The sequence below is a fragment of the Ixodes scapularis genome, unplaced genomic scaffold, assembly GCF_016920785.2.
Source record: "Ixodes scapularis isolate PalLabHiFi unplaced genomic scaffold, ASM1692078v2 PGA_scaffold11__112_contigs__length_91849675, whole genome shotgun sequence".
In the NCBI taxonomy this organism is placed as follows: domain Eukaryota; kingdom Metazoa; phylum Arthropoda; class Arachnida; order Ixodida; family Ixodidae; genus Ixodes; species Ixodes scapularis.
Window position 1 is genome coordinate 67,420,532 of NW_024609837.1, and position 21,655 is coordinate 67,442,186.

General features: G+C 45.1%; 1 protein-coding gene across 1 annotated transcript in view; it reads right to left on the minus strand.

The window, feature by feature from the left end:
* The window catches only part of LOC115314898 (arylsulfatase B-like), an 81,605-nt gene extending 72,928 nt beyond the window's left edge, over positions 1–8,677 (minus strand). The window contains exons 1-2 of the mRNA XM_042289024.1: positions 8,538–8,677; positions 2,944–3,019 (exon numbers count right to left, since the gene is read on the minus strand). Of these exons, the coding sequence (XP_042144958.1) occupies positions 2,944–3,019; positions 8,538–8,677 (216 nt within the window). The remainder of the gene's footprint in view (positions 1–2,943; positions 3,020–8,537) is intronic.
* Positions 8,678–21,655: the final 12,978 nt, after the last annotated feature.

The window sequence follows — 21,655 nt, forward strand, 5'->3', positions numbered from 1 at the left end:
ACCGTTACGCTAGGAATCGCGTCCAGTCAGTGAGAGCACGACTTCTAGCCAAAACGATGAGGCTGAAGTCGCGTCCAACCTCTGGCCTATGGTGACCTTTAGCAGTACAGAAAAATACAGCACTAGGGTTTTCTCATATAGGTGGCGTTGCTCTGTCACAATGAAAAGCCGGAGAGTTTTCGAAGGAAAGGAGGTATGAAATAGCCCCTTTGTTTTCAAATTTTTTTTTCCAAAAAGGGGGCTTTTGACATTCCACCTTCCTTCTTTTGGTCCACTAAATGAAATGCTCTTATGTAAAGACCCAATCTAAATTCATTCTTCTCAGCCGTAAATCATTATATAGCCACTTTAAACTTTACCACTTACGCTCGTACGCCGCCTGAGCACTTTCCGCCACTATACTAGTTTTAATTCCAATCCTTTAGCGGCGAGAGAAAAATATGAAAGACGTTTACAGTTCCCTGTAATGCCGAATTAGGGCGCAGCTTTTGAGGAGGAGAGGAGGGCACGGAGAGGAGGGTATGCCCCTCCTCCTCCTCTTTGCCCTCTGCTCATCCCCTCCTCCATTCTCCTCCTCCCTCCTCCTCCTCTCAATCTCCTCTCCTCCTCCCCCTCCTCCTTTCCCTCCCTCCCCCTTGCTCGTGACGTCACTCGTGATGTCAATCGTGAAGGTCACGTGAAGGTCGTGACCTTCCTGCGAAAGTCGTGACCTTCACGAATGACCTTCGTGACGTCACGTGTGACGTCAATATGGGAAACGTCTCCTAAAGCAAATCGCGCTTACGCCGTCGCCGTCACCGCTCAAGCCGGAAACGGGCGCCTAAGAGCTGCGCTCTAAAATGGATGAAAACCGCCGCTAACAGTGTCGTGATGCGTACATTTTAACGCCATCAGCGGACTATACTTTGTCTCACCCTACGATGGACTAAAGGCAAAAGCTACGGACTGCCACATCCATTCACGAGCCACTTAGAAATTGCGTATTGCGCTTTGATGCACGTATCAGTGTCCGCGTCTCGGATTACTGATGGAAATCGGTGGACAGTGGTTCGAATCGAAATAGCACTCAGTGACTCAACAATTTTACATCGCAAAAAAGAAGCTGTTTACAGTGTCGAAGCTATAGAAATGATGCAGCGTTTTTTTTGGGTTCGGAGCATTATTAGTCCACCCCTAATCAATGATAGGCATGTCATAGTGTAGCGTGGAACGTGATTGGACCTGGCGGCCCGTGGCTTTGGCTTTTAGTCCATCGTAGGATGAGACAAGGTATAAACTGCGTTTCACTGTCGTGTCCGACCGCAACCGGCGCCATGCTACGACAGAACCAATCAGACAGCACCAAAAGCACATCGTCATCGCCATTTTGCGCTGTTGCAGTCGCTCAGTAAACCAGTCAGGCAGAGTTAACTCGCCGCAATCCTACGCTTTTCTATGTGCGTGATTGTATTGGCCGGGGAGAGCAAACCCGCAAAGACGACGAGCGTACGAGCGTCGTGACGATGCACTTTTGGCCATGGACATCAAAAGGACGCCGAGCTCTAATTGGCTCTGATTGAAGGATAGTGGGTAGGGCTTCGAGGTCTACCCACTATTCTTCGACCAGAGCCAATCAGAGCCAATCCGAGCCCGGCTTCTTTCTGACGTCACTGCAACCCTCTGCAAAAGAAGCGGACGAACTTGCGCCACGCGTTCGTTATTTACGAAGTATGGGCGAAAAAAGATGGTAGCTTTACAGGAACGTAGTTAGTGAAAACAGTTAGGAAGGGAAGTGCTACGGTGATGAAATGGTTGTAATATGCCATGCACACGTCGAAGACGACGTCAAGGACGACGTCGCAGACCTCGTCGCGGACGACGTCGAGAACGACGTGGACGACGACCTATAGGACTTTGTCGAGGGCGGCGTTGAGTACTACCTCAAGAACGACCTCAAGATCGACGTCGAGGTGGACGTCCAGGTTAGCGTCTAGGAGGACGACCTCTAAGACACCGTCTAGGACGAACTCTAAGACACCGTCTAGGACGACGTCAAAGATGACGTCGAGAACGACCATTAGAACCACCTCAAAGGCGACTTCTGGGATGACGTCGAGAACGACGTCAAGGACGTTGGGTGACGTCAGCCTCAGCTACGGACTGTTACGAGCTTACGCGACCGTCGCTTACGTCACCCTGATTGCGGGACCTCGCACTTCAGCCACGGCCCTTACCTGGCCTCGAGTACGCGACCATGGGGACATGGCCTTGAGGACATTACCTTGAGCGCGGTTGGGCCTATAAGCTGTGTCTGGAAATTTGAGTTTGTCATTTGTCCTCCTTTGGATTATTTTTGTCGTTCTTGTCCAGCTCGTCTGCCCCTTTGAATTAACTGCATTGTCATCCTATAAAGCTACAGCTTTAAAAAAGTATAAACAACAAATGCTTTCATAGTAGAGTCACGAGGAACGGAAGGTATAAGGACACCTACAATACAACTAGGTATATACAACGTGGAAACTTATAAGAACAAATATAAAGATATGTATGCGGAGAAAAACTGAAGGTGAGAAGGAGATGAGAGCGTGTGGTTAGGTCAGAGGGCTGAGCACTGATTGTGAGAGTAGTGGGTAGAGGCAAGGGATAGCTGCTTTTGTCTTTAGCCACTGTCTTTCTCCAATGATAGCGAAAAAGAATGTCATCTGCTGCTCGCGCAGAGTCTGACGTTCGAACGCGAGACGCTGACTTTCGGCGGTAGGCGTTAAATTGTTAGACCCTGCACGAAGAGCAGACGACTGTCATTTTCGCTCAAGTTGTTGGAGAGACACCGTGGGTTGAGACAAAGACAGTTATTTCTTGAGCATACCCACTATCCTCTCAATCAGAGCTCGGGGTTTAGACGTCACCACACGCTTTCATCTCCTTTTCTCCTTCAGTTTCTTTTCGTATAGCTTGAGTGATCACCTTGCCAATCATGTGAGTCTCGTATTCGAGGTTCTTGAAATGCTGGGGCATGATTGTGACCTCCTGTGCTGCATGCCTGGAAGAAGAGATGGTTGGCAGTATTTGAAGCACAAGTATATGCACTGCAAGTTTAAAGTACCTGGACTTGGATTGGCGAAGATCCGTGCATATTATTGTCGCTCCACAACCGGGAAGACAGCGGCGTTCACCGATACGAATACCGTAGAACGGATTGCGAAGAAAGAAGTGTGAACATGCTGAGCCACACCCAGCGTTACTTGAGCTGCAAATTACTATAAATATCACGTTTTTTTATTACATATAACGAAATGTGCTTTTCGATTGCATTTCTTTTTTAATCGCAATTTTTAGAGCGCAGTTTAGAGCGCAGAGCGCAGATCGCAGGCATGTGCGACAGTAATCGTGCCCTTGAGTAATAATAAAATTGGAGGAACCCAACTCGAGTACTCGATGAAGGATGAACCTACCTGCGAGATAACAAACGACAAACTTTCCACCAGAACATTATGACAGCACTTGCTCCTCGAATCTAGCCTGCTTTATAACGACCCAATTAGCTTAGCGCAACGGTGTAACAGCTGTTCCCCCTTAAATTCCCTCATTTTTCTCGTTCAAGGAGGGCGATGAAAAGTGGCACAGTTTAAATATTCGTTCAAGCAAAAAAAGTGAAAGCCGTTTACAACTCCCTGTAACGCCGAATCGGAGCGCAGCTCTTGAGTAGGAGGAGGGAAGGGTACTGAGGGGAGGGTAGACCCCCTCCTCCTCCTCCCCTCATTCTTTAATATGCTCTGGGGGGTCACCTGACCTTGAGGGAGGGGTCACGTGACCTCGGGGCGGAGGGGGGGTCACGTGACCTCGGGGAGGGGGGCCACGTGACCTCGGGGGTTACGTGACCTTGGGGGTCACGTGGGGGTCACCTTGGGGGTCACGTGACCTTGAGGTGACCTTGGGAGGGGTAACGTGACGTTGGGGGGTCACGTGACCTTGGGAAGAACTTGGTTACGCCGACGGCGACACCGACGCCGACGCCGCTCAAGCCGGAAACGGGCGCCTAAGAGCTGCGCTCTAAAAGAAGCGGGGGGGGGGGGGGGGACAATGACTGCATGTGTTGCAGCCAGCTGAGCCGAGGTGACACTGCTGATGAATCAGCCAAAACACAATCCGCAGACACTGTCTGAAGTGTGTTTGTTCCTTGTTTGGCTGTCGTTTCACACTGGTCATACAAACTATATCTGCGGACGCAATCGAAGCAAACACAGGTATGGTGTAAACAAGCTTCGAAATTTCCTGAGGCTTTTCCGGCGACAATTTTGACATCATGTTTGTAGCCAACACAGCGTCTTTTAAAAACCTAATATCCCCGGGATAAATGTCCCCGGAAACAAATGGTCCCGGAAGAAATGGCCCCAAGTGGAAAGTAGGAACAAATGGTCCCATGTGGTTAAGAAAAATACTTCCCACGGAAACAATTTTGAAATCAGAAATGATAACCTCGCCGAGTATTCACGAAACTGTAATCATATTGTAGTTCTAAGTTTTTTCCGTTTCTTTTTTAATATAAAATAAAAGTAAACTAGAAGATGCGCTTCAACACACTAACGGGAACGTTTCAAGTACGCGCAGAAACGTTAGGAGCGAATGATATGGCCGACTGTACGAAGGGAAATCTTGAACTGTTGTCATCTCAGTGGCGGAGGTCTCTACTCCCCATGGAGGTTCTTGAGACGTAGCTGATCTTCGACAAGCGCTGACTCGGTCTTACTCTTGGGTGGAGCCTCGACTGGGTTCTCGACCATCTTTATGGTTGCGGTCGATCCCTCCCTGCCTAGGACATCGATGGCCTTCCAAACAGTAATGATTCATGGTTGTGACCGACAGTGCTTACAAACCTTTGTTTATGTTTATTCTTATTTTCAGTGACCCACCAACAGCTTGACGCCTCCTTTGTGGTGCACTTATTCCTTCGGAAATACAACTCTAAACACGATAAAAGCGAAACGTTGGCCACTGCACAACTAAAATTTCGCACTGCATTTCATAAACGCCCGCCTTCACGCCCGACTATTTTGACTTGGGCGGATCGTTTTGTGAGTGGAGAAGACTTTAAAAAAAAGAATTCAGTCAGTGAACGTGAGAGCCTGCTGAAAAATGAGGAGCTCATTGAAGCAGTGCTTGCTGTCTTCGAGAGGCGACCCGCAATTGTCAACAAGACGAGCAGCCAGGTTGTTTAGAATTTCGGAAAAAAGCGTACGACGGATTCTGCGGAAAAATAATTTGCGCCCGTACAAGATGCAAGTTGTTCAAGCCCTGAACGACGGCGACAACGTCCGACGTTTAGAATTTTGCAAGGCAGAGTTGTTATGAAAAAAACCTGTAATTTCTTTTATTTAGTGACGAAGCAAACTTTCACCTAGATGGACGTGTGAACTGCTAGAACAGCAGGATATGGGCTCGTGATAACCCTCATGCCGTGGACGAACGGCATCTCCATTCACCGAGGGTGACAGTGTGGGTGGGATTTGGCGTGAAGGCATAGTGGGCCCCTTTTTTTCGATGGCACCGTTAACGCAGATGCCTACTTAAAGATGCTGAAAACGGAAATTCTCCCTGAGCTTGACAGGTACCACATGATAAAAGAAAAGTGCGTATTCATGCAGGAAGGTGCGGCTCCCCATTACTCAAAGAGTGTGAGGGCATGGCTCAATAACCCGTTCCCTCGGCGGTGGATGGGTCGGGGATCAGATTATATGGACTGGCCTCCACGATCCCCCGATTTAAATATGTGCAACTTTTTCGTATGGGGATTTATAAAATGATTTTTCTACAAGAAGAGGATACCCAGCATCGAAGACCTGAAAGAAAAAATTGAGGGCGCGTTCTTCGAGATCGGCGATGGGATGCGCGAAAGTGCTTTCTTGGCGTACGAAGATCGACTTCGGCTTTGCGTGTCTGTAAACGGCGGGCACATCTAATCGGCCGAACCCTAGTCGTTCAAAGGGCCGCTGCAGCATCGACATTATTTCAAATCGCCGTGACAGAAGAGGTGAATGAACGCTCAACTTCCACTTTCTGACGGAACTTAAACTATTAGTTTCCCTCTTACTTTCTCTCGTGCTGCTTGCCGCACGCGGAGAGCAAAGTAGAGGCTGCTGATAGAGGTACCAATGGGAAACCAGCAAAAAGACGACTATATCTCTCAAATACCAGCCATTTTATTACCGGCCAACCGATATGACACCAGCGCCGTAAATATTGCTCCAATTAATATGATTTCTTTTTTTTTACAAATATATCTTGCGACATGTGTGTTAATTATACCCAAGCTGTATGAAAAAAAATTACTTTGTGTTAGAGCGGCCCTGTAAAATCAGAATGAAATGATAACTCAAAACGAACTTGACTGCAACGGTAGCAGCACCACTTGCTATTCCAGGCTGTAAATAAATGATCTCGTCGCATCACGGTGTCTTCTTGCTTGCATGACGATCTCTCAAAACTTGACTTGAAACAGGTAATTTCAACAATCGTTCATATATTTCGTGCAAATCACTTTTTATCCCGATTATCTCACCCGACAACTGCCTTTCGTGCGGCGTTTCCCGCGTTTTTGCGTTCAGTGCGCCACCTGGGAGCGGCGTCGCGAACCAGATAGCAGACGGCGAACGGGCGGGTATACGCCATAGGAAATGCACGTCTGCCATTTTTGTTATCTTTCTAATAATTCGCTACTCCCGAGTTGACGTTTGAAAAAAATAGGCAAAAAACTTTGGAATAAACGGCGTTCGTGTGCCCAATTTCAGGTATGTATGTTTGAAATTCGATTTTTGCTAGGCGTGCCAAATGTGAAAGTTTTTACGGCCGCACCCTGTATATATATATATATATATATATATTATTACGAAAACAGAAATGCATACATTTGTCCAAGGTAGTTGCATTTTGTTTCTTTTTGTCATTTACTCCCTGTTAAGTTTGAACTGCAGTTGTCGTTCGAAGTTCTCGTCCAGATACAGCCCGTGACCGCTTTCGCGGGCGCATTGAGGACAAAATAAGCTATTGCTAAAATAATTCGCCACTTCCTTCAGTAACAGAGATAAACATAGAAGTAGAGAGAGAGGGAGAGAAGAGTAAATAAACCGCGTCATGGCTGCTGGGCCTTTTCCAGATGGAAAGGGGGGGGGGGGCACCTTTGTTTTGGTAAGTCGGTGCAGAACACAGTCATCTATGCCGCTGCAAACACGAATCGTAGCAACCCGTACAAAGGAAACAAGGCACTCTTTTTACTTGTTTATGGGTCAAAAAAGTGCCTAATGTTACTGCAACATAGACGAGTTGCCCATGGGCACACATAAAATTGTTTTACGTAAAAAAACTAAACTAAAAAATGTTAGGTCTTTCGAAAACATATAATTGATTACTGATAATTAATTACAGAACAATAATAATCTAATTAAAACGAACGTTACCGCCAAAAAATAATTGAAGTGTTAAAAATTTACTATTACATGTAAATGATTACAAGTAATCAGTTACTTGTAACTCGTTGCGTACAAATCTGCTCTTAGGTGAGGCAAAATCGTTTCGTGCATAGACGAAGAAGGCGACATACAAATCTAGTTATCGAGCTGCCTCGCCTGACATCTGGATATAGAATGGACGACTACGTGTGAGTGTTCTATTCTAGCCACGATTTCTCTCGAGGGTTCTAAAGCTTCCCTCGAAGAAGAAATCAAGATGGTCGCCGATTTAAACGTTAGTTACCGTGTTGATCGTGCAACTCCCTAATAATAAAATATAAAAACAGATCTTCGCCCAACGATGCTGTGGGTAATGCTTCGCGAGTTCAAAACATTTGGGCGAGCTTCGGTGAAGTTATTTTGTACAAAAAATGCTGCAATTTTGTCCGGAGAACAAAATCAAGCGAAATATTCTCCGAAAGCCGACGCATAATGGGAGGCTGCTGCGATTTTCTCTGCGTTTCGTCACTCCCAAGAATAGTTTCGTCCTAATCCGGTTTAGTGCAATATCGCGTATGACCAGTGCTTGCAGTGACGCAAAAGCCTGCGTAGCAATTACTTTCTGCTCGTGATTGTAGTGCGTGACACGCGAAGGATATACGCGTATGTTGTCCCCCGCTCCTTGCGCATGTCTTCGGCTCCGACTAAAAAAACAGTTTCGACACAAAGGGCAACAACCTATCAGGTATTATATAAACAGACAATGATCAGGACATCATACAAAAGGCACTTTGCAGACAATGTCTGAAGCTTGTTTCTTCCTCGTATGACGTCATACTGGTCAAACAAAAACGATCTGATGGCCGTTTTACACATGCGTGAAGCAAACCGGCTTAATTCGAACATGCCCTATGGGTGCCCTCGCATAATTTGCTCATTATATCCACAGATAAACTCCGCGTCTTTTGTATGGCGTGTCAGAAGTAAAACTGCTCCTTTAGAGTCGCCCGATCCTGACAGGGTGCGATGACTTCTATTGCAAGCCTCCACACTGCATCGAGACTACGTGTGGAGACACCAGTGTAGGAACACGAGGATATAGCTGAATCTACGCACGAATCTGCCCGGCCAGCGCTTTCTAGTGTACCGGTGTGGATGGGGTAGAGTCCGGTCATGAGCGCCGCCCTGGAAGGCGTGCAGGCCGGTTGGACGTAGTAGTTGTTCAGGATGATGCCGTCTGCGGCGAGGACGTCCATGTTGGGCGTCGGGATCTGGGGGGACCCGTGGAAGCTTACGTCGTCCCAGCCCTGCGTACGGTGGAGACATCGGAGGGGCAGCGAGGTGGGTACGGTCAGGGTCTCGTAAACATATAACCCGTTAGTCTGGATAACCCATTAGAAAGATGATACATTGGAGATTACACTAGGTAAATACATGAATATTTGAGTCGTTAGTGTAAACAACACACAGTATGGGTTTTTTGTTGTTTTTTTTTTCGTTGGAGAGCAGGGGGCCGGCCGGGGGGGGGGGGGTGGAGGGGGGGACGTAGATGCCCACATCAACGATACATGACTCTATTAATGATGCCTTTGATGTTTGCCAGCATTAGGTCGATATTGGGTATATTCCCCGTTAGTGCGAATTATGGCAATTGAATCTTAACACGACTAAATGCAAGTTGTGTCTCGTTCATAAGATTTTTTATAATAATCAATCACTCAGTTCGCATATTTTAACATTACCCTTCTATGTTTTATCGCGTCTCGGTTAGTCTTATAAAGCAGGCATGCCAATATGCAATACTAACGCATTCCATCAGCCGGTGATTCCCAAAAGCCTCCTTAGACTGGAACCGCTTTCCCACTTCTCTCGCAAGAATCCAGCCAAATCACTTCTTTATATCTCCTTCTACCTTAAATTTCCAGAGATGTCCGACCCCCAAAAAGGTAATTCACTCCTACTTTGGCTTCGCTTGCTATTTTATCTAAACACCGAAAGATAGCCCACTCCTAGTAATCATAGTGTTCGGATCAGTGATGACTTCGGCATAAAAGCGTCTATTCCCTTTTCACCTCAAAAACCATAGTAAAAATGGAGGAACTTAGTCATGACCCTCACGGAGCATGACAAATTTCCTCCTTTATGTGGATAATTAAGATATGTGTGGGGAATTTAAGATTAAATATATGTGATTTTATCAAGACGTGCACGTTCCAAACGTTAAAAGCATTGCTGCTTTCTCCAACAAGCAAATCTCATAAAATTCTTCGCGCCGCATATGAACAATGCGCAAAACTTGCATTTTAGAGCGCAGTTCTTAGGCGCCCGTTTCCGGCTTGAGCGGCGTCGCCGTCGCCTTCGTCGTCGCGGTCGGTGTAACCGTAACGCTTCGGCATAAAGTTTTTTGGTGACGCCTCGGCGTCGCGTAGCGCGTCGGCGTAACGCTGTTTCGTGACACCTCGGCGTCGCGTATAGCGTCGGCGTAACGGTTTTTCGTGACGCGTCACGAAAAAGCGTTATGCCGATGGCGAGGCCGACGCGTCACGAAAAACGAAAAAGCGTTACGCCGATAGCGACGACGACGCGTCACGAAAAAGCGTTACAGCGATGGCAACGACGACGGCAAGACGTCACGAGAAAGCGTTTCGCCGACGCGTTACGGTTACGCCGACGGCGACTGCCACCATAATGGTAGCCATAACGCACCGAGTGGGAGGGAGGAGGGAGGAAGGGGAGAAGGGGGAGGAGGATGGAGGAGGCGGGACGAAGAGGAGAAAGAGGCAGGTGGAACAGGAAGGAGGACGAGGGAGGAGAAGAGGCATACCCTCCCCTCCTCCTCCTCAAGAGCTGCGCTTTAATTCGGCGTTACAGGGTGTTGTAAACGTCTTTCATTTTTCTTGAGGTGAGATCGGGTATTCGCGACTCCAGCGACCTATAGGGGGCGCCACCACCAAACAAACATGGCGGCTGAGTCCAGGTCGCGTCGCCTCGGCCGCGCCGCCTGAATGGGTGGCGCATTCAATTTAACAAATTTTCTTTTGTTGAATGCTCAATTTTATGGGTATTTGAACTGAGACAGTTAAGTGTAGCCGGTGCGCATAAACTTTCCGAGCATAGTTTTGTTTTGCCGGTGTTTTTTGTTCTTTTCATGTCAAACTTTCGTTTCGGAGATTTCGATCAAAACCGAAACTATGCGCTCCGGAGAAACGGTAATAGACTCGAATCAGTTTTGATCAGCTAAGGAAAGCGGCGAGGGCTACAAAATTGTTCCACCAAATGTAATTTTTAGCTAACTCGCATGCCTCGACCATGCGACTTTTCTGTCCGCGAAATTGAGCTTTTGTGCCTGTCCGCGTTTCAAGAAACAGCTCCAGTCGTGTGCTCGGTCAAGAACACAGGCTGCAGGAAAATTACGAAAATTAATCAATTAAGCGCTTCTTGAGCCAAGGAGCATGTCAACTCGCTGGCGCTTCACTAAGCAGCTGATACTCTTATTTCAATTCAGGTTTTAGTAGCAATCGAGAAGTCATTTTGACGAATATGCGGATTATGTATTATATTACGTACTGTGGTCCCACTAAAGCGATATGAGCATATTCTTCGGGTTGAAATATGAGCTTAGTTAACTAACTATTAGGTGAACTGCTGAATAAAAGTATATTTGACAGACAGATAGGTACTACTTAAACTTAGCCAAATGATTCTAGCCGGTAGAACGGAGACGAATGCGGACAATCTGAGGAGAGTCTTCATCGGAGATTCACTCAGATCTCTCTGCATTTAACTTGACTTCGAATCCTGAACGGATAAAATGAGTATTTTTTGTGGCCGGTCAACCTCAGCAATGTAGACGTATATTGCTGCTGGCTTCGACAGGGGTTATAATATAAATATTGGAGGCGCGATAGATCCTAATGGCGTGACAGCTTCTAACTTTGGGAGACGCGTCCCCCACCTTTTGAAAGCAGATAATTTCCCTCATTAATCATATGCAGCGAGCAGGTTTTCTGAATCAAGTAATTGCGAAATTAGCCCAACTCCTTCAATGTGGTCTTTTTCGGCGAAAAGCCGCCAAGATGAATAGCCAACGCACCGGCCGGCGTTAGTGGCTAAATTAACTTGAAGCTAATCGAGCACAACCAAACTCAAGGAAAGCAGCTATCGAACCTTTCCATTCACTTGGCTGCAACATTGGTGTTCCCTCCAGTGAAACACTTCGTCTGTCGACCTCAGTCCACTGTTCTACATCTTTATAAAGAAACCACTTATCAGTTACCAAGCAGTCGTCACTTTGAATAAGATTAGAGAAAGACGAGAAATCAAAACGTTTTTCCGTGATTCCTCCTTATCCAAAAAATTGAAAGCACGCGACCGTGTGTTGTGGAGTAAACGGGCTTTCAAACACATGATGGAAAGAAACAATCTACTGAGGCTTCACCACACTAATGAACACTCAGGCAAACTTAAGAAATTTTCGGAGCTTCGTCAAATTACATTGCTCGCCCCCGCGCCGACAGCACGTGTCCGCGAAAGCCATCAGAGACGCGGCGGGGCGCGGAGCGACCTGGACAGACTGGTTCCCGGTTTTCCCGCTTGGCGGCGTCCGTTTTGCTGGAGTCGCGAATAGTTAACTATGGCGGGATTTACACAAACACTGCTGACTGGGAAGTGCAGTCATATTTGCTTCATTACCCCCCACCGCGATAACAAGTTCGGCAGGGACACATAATCTTAAAATAGCCTCGTTTCTTTTTACTTTTCTTGATTGCACACCGAAAGTTAGTCCACTCCTTATTTTCATCCAATTTGCTCTGGACTTTAGGTAGGCTATCTTCGATATATTGCGGTACCAATATGTTGCACAGCGCCATGCCTTGTCTTTTTTTGGGTTTTCCTTTTAGTGTACGCTTGTATAATTCTATTTTTGTACGTTCCACTCCCCTCTGCAATGCCATTAGCCTTGAGAGTTTTGAAATAAATAAATAAATGAGACGTGAAACCTTTCATATGGATATAATTTGTGCAAGTTTCAGTGTTGCGCACTGCCATATGAAGTTGTTAATGAAACCAAAACCAAGATGCAGGTGAGCTTGCTTGAAGGGCAACTCCGGCCAAAACTCAAAATGAAATAAATTACTGGTATCGCTGTAGTGACACAAAATACGACCCCAGCCAAAATATTACGTCAAAGGGACGCCGCATTCTCAACTAATGCCGATAATAAAAATGCGACCCGCCGCGAGCCGCTGCTCCTTAACGGGCGGCCAGCGGGTTGCCGATCGCTAAAGCAACGTTGGGCCGTGACGTCAGGATCGTTCTCTCTTTCTTCCTCCGGTCTTGACGGGCGCACCCGTTGCGCGGTCGAGCAGTGTAAAGTGCGCTCCTTTGAGCCGATACCACCGCTACTTCGGCTTGTGATTGCCGTGATTTGCCGCTGCTTTTATCTGTAGCCCGTGTAGCTTCGGTATAGCCTATTCTTTCTTTGCCTGTGAGGACTCCAAGACTCGCTTTAGCGAGCAACTTCGGGGCGCCCAAGACTGCCCAGCTTTTCCTCGAAAGATGCCGAGTACAACTTCTAGCACTGTGGGCTGCTCAAGCAACCCGCTGCGGAACCCGGAGGTGCTTTTTTCACAAATTTCCAACGAACCGGAAATCGGAGAAGGTGTGGGTGAATGCTGTTCGACGAGTGGGCTTTGGAAAGCCTTGAACGCCGAGTACGGCACCGAACGAGTTCACTCGTTTTTCAATCGCTAGCTTTTGGGTATACGCACTAACGCTTGCTACATACGCTGGATATCTACCACGTATACAGTATTAAAACAAAATCAGCTCACCTGCTTTCTTTAGACGGCTAGCGCAACAGAGATAGGTGCAGCTTGGCCTGCGTACTCGTTGAACGAGAACGATCCTGACGTCACGTCCACATAGCGGCTCATTTCCAGTGTTGCCAGGGCCTCGAGCGGCTAGTTTCGGTTTTGTCGGCCGCGCCCCTACAAAACTTTAAGGCATAGATATCTTTAAAACTACGCACGATAACGAGAAAAAATTACACCCTGTAATTCAGGGACGCTGACTGCGCTACAAACAGTCATAATCCCATAATCGAAAGTATGGAGCGGAGTTACCCTTCAAGACTGCCATAGTAAACCCAGGGAGCGAATGGAAGACGGGAAAATGAACAAACACAATACATTTTCAACGCAGCTACTAAACTACTAGTGATCCCAGTCGATATCAGTTCCTAATATCGCAATAGGTATGCTCGAAGGTAACATTTACTTGACACAGTAGACATCACTTTTGAATTTCCAAAGCGATTTGTCCCCAAGAGGTCATTTTCTTTGCCCACAGTTGCACTGTGAACGCGTTTGACACGAACCAGATCATCGATGAATAAAAAAAATTATGTTTGGACGCATGTTGGCCTGAGATGCAGATGCTGCGGAAAGGAGGCATGCCACCAATGCAATCATTGCGAGAGAAACTGAAAATGTAATAAGAAATAATTAGGATCACAAGAAACCACATAGCGCGTCAACATCTTTCAAGGAAAGTGTTTCCGATCAGAAATATAATAAAAATACTAGCAAGGTGTACAAGGTGTTAAGACAAATAAAAATATGAATCAAGTCTGAAATTGACATGATATACAACCATTATGCGAATGCGTTCGGGGGACGATCTCAGTTACAACTGTGTTTTACAGGAATTTATCGGCTCAAATGCCCTGACCACTTCTATTTTTATACTTTAAAAATTCAAAATTCTAGCTTTCGTTCTTGCAAAACAAACAAGAGAACGCATTGCATACGCCTGTTTTTAAGTTTTATAAATCAATTAATTTACATATGGTCATATTAATATTAATCTTTTTTTTTTTTGAGGGTGCCCAAAAAAGACACAGGGCCTAAATGGTGGTACACCGCACTTCATCAAGAATAAATGCAGGCAACAAAACAAGTCAATGACGACGTACAAATAAATAACCCAAGCGTATATCGAAAAATATTCAGAAGGCTAAAGATGTCTACAACAGATTGATATAGCTTGTTGAATTCAATTTGCGTTCTTTCTATTGGTGACGTGTTGGTGACCTTTCCGTTGCTTATCACATGGGCAAACATTGCTGCGTCACTGAGCTATGGACGCATGCGCAGCGTCTGATATGTCGCACAACAGAGCAACTGCGTATGCACAGAAGGCCTTCCACAGCCCAGCAGACAAAGATGGCAGCGCACAGAAGGCAATTTTGCAAAGGTCTATAAAGGGCTAAATTCGATGGGACCGCAAGGGTGCAGTTGACTCGTCAAAAGTGGCGAGTAACAGCACCGTTCACAACATTATGTGAAAACATAAAATCACGTAATCGTCTTCTATCAAACAAAATACACAACCTAAGTTGTTGTCTTTTTAAGTAAAAAATGCGGTCAAAATATTTGTAGTAAATTATGCCTTTGAAGTGTTTTTTTAACATGCCCAATAGAGCATAATGCAATTAGATCATTGCAATTCCCTACAAAAGAAGCATACTCCTGCTTCGTGCGCACTAGGCAACAAAATAAACGCAGAAGACAGACATGCGAAGAAAATTTTCTTTTAAACAAGATATCACCCCAAGGTTTCTAAAAGAGGCATTACAGATAGTTAAAACATGATAATTAAAATTAAATTATGAAATAAAAATGACTATAAGATAGCGAATGATTTACATCTGGATGATAACGCTGCTACATATTTTGTAAGGAAATACAAGTGAATTGTACTGTCCAGTTAGAGATATTGTTTGTTTGTTCGCTTTTTTATTTTTTTTTGTTCATTTAGCAAAGCATAATATTTTGAACAGCGCTTTGAAATTTCAGACTTGTCTTCCTTAAGAAGCACGCAATCGGAGTGACTTTGTACATGTCGAAACATTTTGATGTCATCCGCACACAAGAGCACTTCAGAATTTTTCGTACAAAGTGCAATGTCATTCACAATTAAGACAAATAAAAGTGGACCCTGGCTACTTTCTTGAGGTACTCCAGAAGGCGATAAAAATAGTCGGAGACGGATACTGACACAATAACATAATTTATACGGCATAAAAGATAACTTTTGCACCAATGGCAGTAAGTCATGCACAAACCATATAACTATCTCATTTGCTCAGAAATGAATTGTGATTAACTTTGTTGAATGCCTTCGTCATATAAAAGTATATTACGTCGACTTGCTCCCGGTCGCGATCCAACGACACTGCATAATCTAAACCAATTGCATAGATTGGTTTCAACCAATTTGCCCTTCAACTATCCATGTTGCTCATGGTTCATTTTATATGTACAGTTACTGTACAGACTGTGCTGGGCATTGCTGTAACTGTGCATTATCACTGCAAAAACTTTGGAAAAACTGCACTATAATGAAACGGGGTGATCGGTGCTTACAATGCTAGGATCTCCTAACTTATGAATCAGAACAACAGAGCGTTTCCAGCTAGAAGGAAATATTTCTAAATGTAAAAATGAATAAAACATGTGAAATAAGCCAACAGTCAGCAGCTCAGTGCACCTTTTCACAATAAAACTGGGAATTCCATCTGCACCTCCAGACAGCTTTGATTTTATATCACGAATGCTTTCTCTGATTTCTGGTTCGTCAATTAGCATAAAATAAAATAAAAAAAACTGCTGTTCCATGGCACGTCTTTTTACCGTCACGGACTCATGCCGATAAAAAACATGACTTGAAATGCTGAGAAAACGTGTTGGCAATTTCACTTGGATCACATGTATAACCAGAGCAACTTCGCTTTGGAACCACGCTACTGTTGCGCTTCTTTTTAAAGCGCAGCTCATAGGCGCCCGTTTTCGTGTTTCGCGGCGTCGGCGTCGGCGTTGGCGTAGCCGCGCTAACTGTAGCGGGAAAATCAAAGTCACGTGACCTCAACATCAATTAAATTCCCCGCCAAATTTACTGTCTCCGCTAGATTTAATGGGTAAAGTCAGTTCCTCCTCAAGATTTAGCGGGAAAATTTCCCGCCGAACTCGGGCAATTGAATTCGTGTTGAGGTCACGTGACGTCAATTCTCCCGCTTAATCTAGTGTAGGAACTGAATTTGTTCACGAAATCTAGCGAAGAAACTAAATTTCCCCGGTAAATTTGGGGAGAAAATCGGTGTTGAGGACACGTCACGTCAGTTTTCCCGCTAAATGTAGCGGAAAAACTGAATTTGTTCATAGATGACGGGACACCAAGTCATGTGACGTCATTTTCTCCGCTAATTTACGGGGAAACTGAATTATTGTTGAGGTCATGTGGCGTCAATTATTCAGCTAAATGTAGCGGGGAAACTGTGGGAGGAGGAGGGGGAGGGGTGAGGGGACGGAGGATGGGAGGGTACGCCGGAGGAGGAGAGGAGGGTACGAGGGAGGAGGGGCATACCCTTCTGTCAGTACTCCGTACCCTCCCCTCCTCCTCCTCAAGAGATGCGCTCTAATTTCGCGTTGCAGAGATTTGTGAACGTCTTTCATTTCTTGTCGGTACACATTTCCAAAAGCTTTTAGGCTTGGCATACATATCGCTTTCATCGAGTGAAAAGGCATTGCGCATGCGTAGGAACCCGTAATAGAAAAAAAGCAAAGCATAAACGAATTCGCCATCGCTACCCCATTTGCGTTACGTCAGAATGAGTTTTCGTGCAGACGTGCAGAGCTTTCTTTTGCATAAAATTATTCAAAAATGTATTGCTGAACAATTAAATTGCGGAATAAACCTAAGAAGCGTGGTTTCGGACTAAGTTAGGGAAATATGTAACAAAATTAACCCTCCCCTTTCAGGGTTGCTTTTAAGCTTATGGCATGTACAATAAGTGGCGTACTTGGATGCAAAAAAATAAATAAATAAACGTTTTCCAGAGTTTTGTTTTCTTAACAAAATCACGAGAATTTGTGCTGCACATCCAGTTTAGGCTTACCAAATACTTTGGAATGCGAAGGAAAACTTACATAAAACGCTTTTAGGTCATGTCATATATGACAACATTTTCATACTCATCTTGACACAATGTGTTATGTCACAAAAAAAAAGTAATCTTACAATTAAAACCGGATGAACTCACACATTGCTTTCACACGGCTGTCAAACTTATTATAGCTGCATGTCAACTGGCTGGGATGCGCGTGAAGAAATCTCAAAGCCGTTTTCACCTCAAAAAACCCGTTCCACGGCGAAACAAGCAGTCAAGTCCACAGTTGAGGTCTGATTTAGTAACCGACACGGTGCAATTCATCACACGAGAGATCATCGAATGCGTAACAGGTTAATCCTAGCAGATGTTTGCTCACGGAAGTTAGTTGTGTTTTGCTTTGTATTGTTTTGATTTTGCCAGGATCTCACGCTATCGAACTAAAATGACACAATTCCTTGACATAATTCAAGTAACGCGAACGTGGGCTCAAAACGAAAAAGAAAAAAAACAAAAAACACGTGCTCCCTTTTCCGTGCCAGGGTCGAGTGATAAAGCAAAATGAGGGTCCGCCAGTTGGATAAAGTTGCAGTCGTGTAGGTTTTTATTTTTAAAAACGTTGCTGAAAGGGGTCATAATAAATACCCACACGTCATACATCACGTAATTAACACGGCTGGAAGCGGCGTATTTTCTTAACTGGGTTAAATGTGCAAGAAATATTGGGCGCGACCCTGAGTGTCAGGGTGATGCTTTCAACTGAAAATACTTGCGTAAATAGCAACGTATTACGCTATCAAAAAGAAGTTATCGGTATAACCGTAAAATACAGGGCAAGCGCCCGGTATTTGTCTGTGTTCATCTGTGTGCGCATATAACTTTCCGGAGAGGAATTTTTGCGCATTGGTTGAATTGTCGCTCGAGAAACTCCGCCCCGTGGGTTACCAGACGCGAACCACAGCTGCGTTGTCTGCTGTGCTTGGCAGGTCGTGGAGTAGAAGGCGTGAATTAAAAGCGAGGGAAACAGAGTTGAGAGTTGTGATTCTGAGATCTGATCTCGAGCGACCCGGTCGCTTGGCGTTGCACCCCTTCGGCGACTCGAAAACGGTGCAGCAGCAATGTGTAAGTTCCGCCGGTTTTCCTGGTCGATATGTATTTCAAGGCAGAAGGCGTTACAATGAACTCCCTAAAAACAACTTTTTTTTTTGTCTAGATGGAAAACGTAGGCTACAGATGACCTTAAAGACTACACAAAATTTCAGAAAAATACAAATATTTTTCGTGCGATGTTTACGTCGTGGGACAGGTTTTGAACTGTGAGATATTGCTAAATTATACCTATATGTCTAGACGTCTATCCCAGAATAGAAGTGTGTTTGGGGATCGCTTCCAACTTAAACATAGGCTCGGGATGCAAATGAATGTTTTTTTTTTAAGTTTATTATTTTGTTACATACGTATCCTATTCAAATAAGAAAACTTATGTGAGGAAGATTAGTACGTCGTGAAACCCTCGCTCCCCCACCAATCTCACCCAGAGCGAGAGGGTGAAGACGAGCATTACGTTGAGCCGCTAAATGTCGCTGGACGGTATCCCGCGGGGCAAGTAGCACCCGAAGCTTCCTGTGTGACCAAAGACCTCCGGGACGCCCGATGTGCGCTCGCAGACACCAAGGACATAATTAGTATAATTTAAGTAAATTTCCTGCTTTGCTGGTTTCTTTTTTTATTAAATTTTTTACTCAGGTTTGGAGTTGTTTGGTGTAAATCTTTGGTGTTCAACACAAAAATCGACATGAGGGCGTAATGGAGAGCACGGGATTCCTCAACCTTCAATAAACATGCGTGTTATTGAAATACCTGGGAAACGACCTGGTAGCCAGGGCCGGATTAAGGGCAACAAGGCGTGAAGTTGGGCTGGTTGGCTCATGGTGCAAACTTGGAAACAGCGTGACAAAGACAAGGGTCCCTCGTCTTTTTCGCTCTGTTTCCAAGTTTGCCGGATCAAGGGATTTCGGAGCCCGAAGCTAATGCTGGCCAGGGCCCCGAAATTTGAGATCATGATGATGATGATGATTATAATGATGACGACGACAATGATAATGATGACAATGTTGGTCAAAAATACAAAGTTTCAATAAAAAAAATAATTAAAGCGTCCCCGCTTCGAATGCTAATAATATTTAAAATAAAAATTTCGACTATACAATAATACAATCAGTATGATACAGAATACATTCGTATCTATTCCCATTTGCACGCGAATGACATTAATGCGGAAAATAAGCTAGTTGAATCAAATCTAAAAAAAGACACGCTGTGTCACTGCGTTATCCGCGCGTATGTGCACGACTTCAACCCAACAGAACCAATCAAGAGGCAATGGGCAGAAATCCCTGTGTTTGTGGCTCCTCCCACCATACGCGTTTCACGCAGCAAGTGGCTCTTGAGAATGATTTGCATAACTGTTCTCTCTAGGCAGGGCTATGCTCTAGGGTAGGCTGCGTACAATGCTTTCTCGAAACAGACAATTTTAAATGAAACAAATGATACCTGTACGTGGGCCAAGGGGAACACGCATTTTGGCAGTCGTAAATCGAGCGGCTGTAAGGTCCGGGTTTGGTTGTAATTTGAAAGAAAAAAAGACGTGAATTAGGCGATTGTCAACGTGTCACAATCCGAAAAGTGAAGTGGCCAGCAAAAATAAAAATAGACTGCTTACAGGCGCCCAAACAAAGAGGGACTCCTTAATGATCGGCCACCGTAAAGAGTTTTCTGTTCTTAAGCCAGATTGATTCTTCAAAACACCCCAATGCCACCGAGAAAGTACAGATGTTCAGTATGATCCCCCCCTTCAAAATATCGGTTTCTAACGACCTGCAAAGAAAGAAAGAAAAGTGATGTTGCCTACTTCGTTTTCTCCTGTGTCGAGCCGCAGCGGAAGACTAGGAGCCGCCACAGCCAATCAAGCGCAAGTTCAGAAGTGACGTCGCCTGGCTCCTCGGGCGTGTATTAGTGAGTGACGACACCTCTGGACTGGCGCTTGATTGGCTGCGGAGGCCCTTAGCCTTCCGTGTTGGTTCAACGAGAGATGAAACAAAGTATGGTCGGCGATGGAAAAAGTAAAATGACCCTGTAGAAAAAAAAGAATTTGACGAAGCCGACAGGAAATCGATGCCACAATAGTTCTTCGGACGCACATGGTGACGAGTGACAACTGTCCTAGACCACAGTGATTTACGACCAAAGCTGTTCTTAAACACGCCAGCAACAAGCACACAAGAAAATCAAAAAACGTTTCCTTTTTTTTCTTTTTTTTTGGAGGGGGGGGCGGGGGGGGGAGGGGGTGATTTGCACCCTACGAGGGAGAAAGGCCCTGCACCGAGAGCCTAGCGAGGGGCCCCCCTCCTCCCCACCCCTTTCTTCAAGTGTGGCCCTGGGCTCCAGCCCCTCCCTAGCCCCCCCCCCCCCCCTCTTTAATTCAGAGCTGCTGGTAGCGGTAAAGTAAAAATAAAAACGGGACAGGGGTATGTTTTTCGAAGAAACATGCAGCCCTGCTGACAGTTCAATGGACGCTGTGTTCCTGATAAGCACAGAATGAAGTTGTAGATTCAAATTCTTCCCATGAAGCGTCGCTTTTTTTCATTTAAAGACAGCTCAATGAGGAGTCATTCTTTATTCCCCAATCTTTACAAAACCTGATCGGGGGTTATCTTATTGGGTTTATCGATTACACCAAAACACTGAACTCTGCTTATAATTCTACAAAATTATAGTGAAAAAGACTAAGATCGGAAGGAACCGTGGACAGGGAGTAACCAACTAGCCCAGCAGTAATTTCAACTGTGCTTATAACTCGACAAATTCGTGAGGTAGCATGAAAAGAACAGTCCCAACGTCGTTGGTCTCCGGAACGCCTCAAACCAAAAAGGCATCGTGAGTGCATCATTCAAATTAGTTGGCGTTGTTCGCGATATTGTCCTCTGAAATCGAGCAAAAAACGAACGTCATTTTTAACTTTTGCAGAGAAAAGATCCCAGGGATTTATACGTATTACATAGAATACTTCAATGTCTTGCCGAACACAGATGGCGGAGATAGTTTGTCAACTTTCAAACACGGGGCACTGACTGTTTAGTCACTTTAATAACTAAATAAATCGAAAACATTATAATTTGACGTTAAAAGTTCATTTAGAAACATATACAACGTAAATTCTCCGGCAAAAAAAAAAAAAAAAAGCGGCGGAAACATTTTGATCAAGTCGCGAGCCATTGCAAAACGC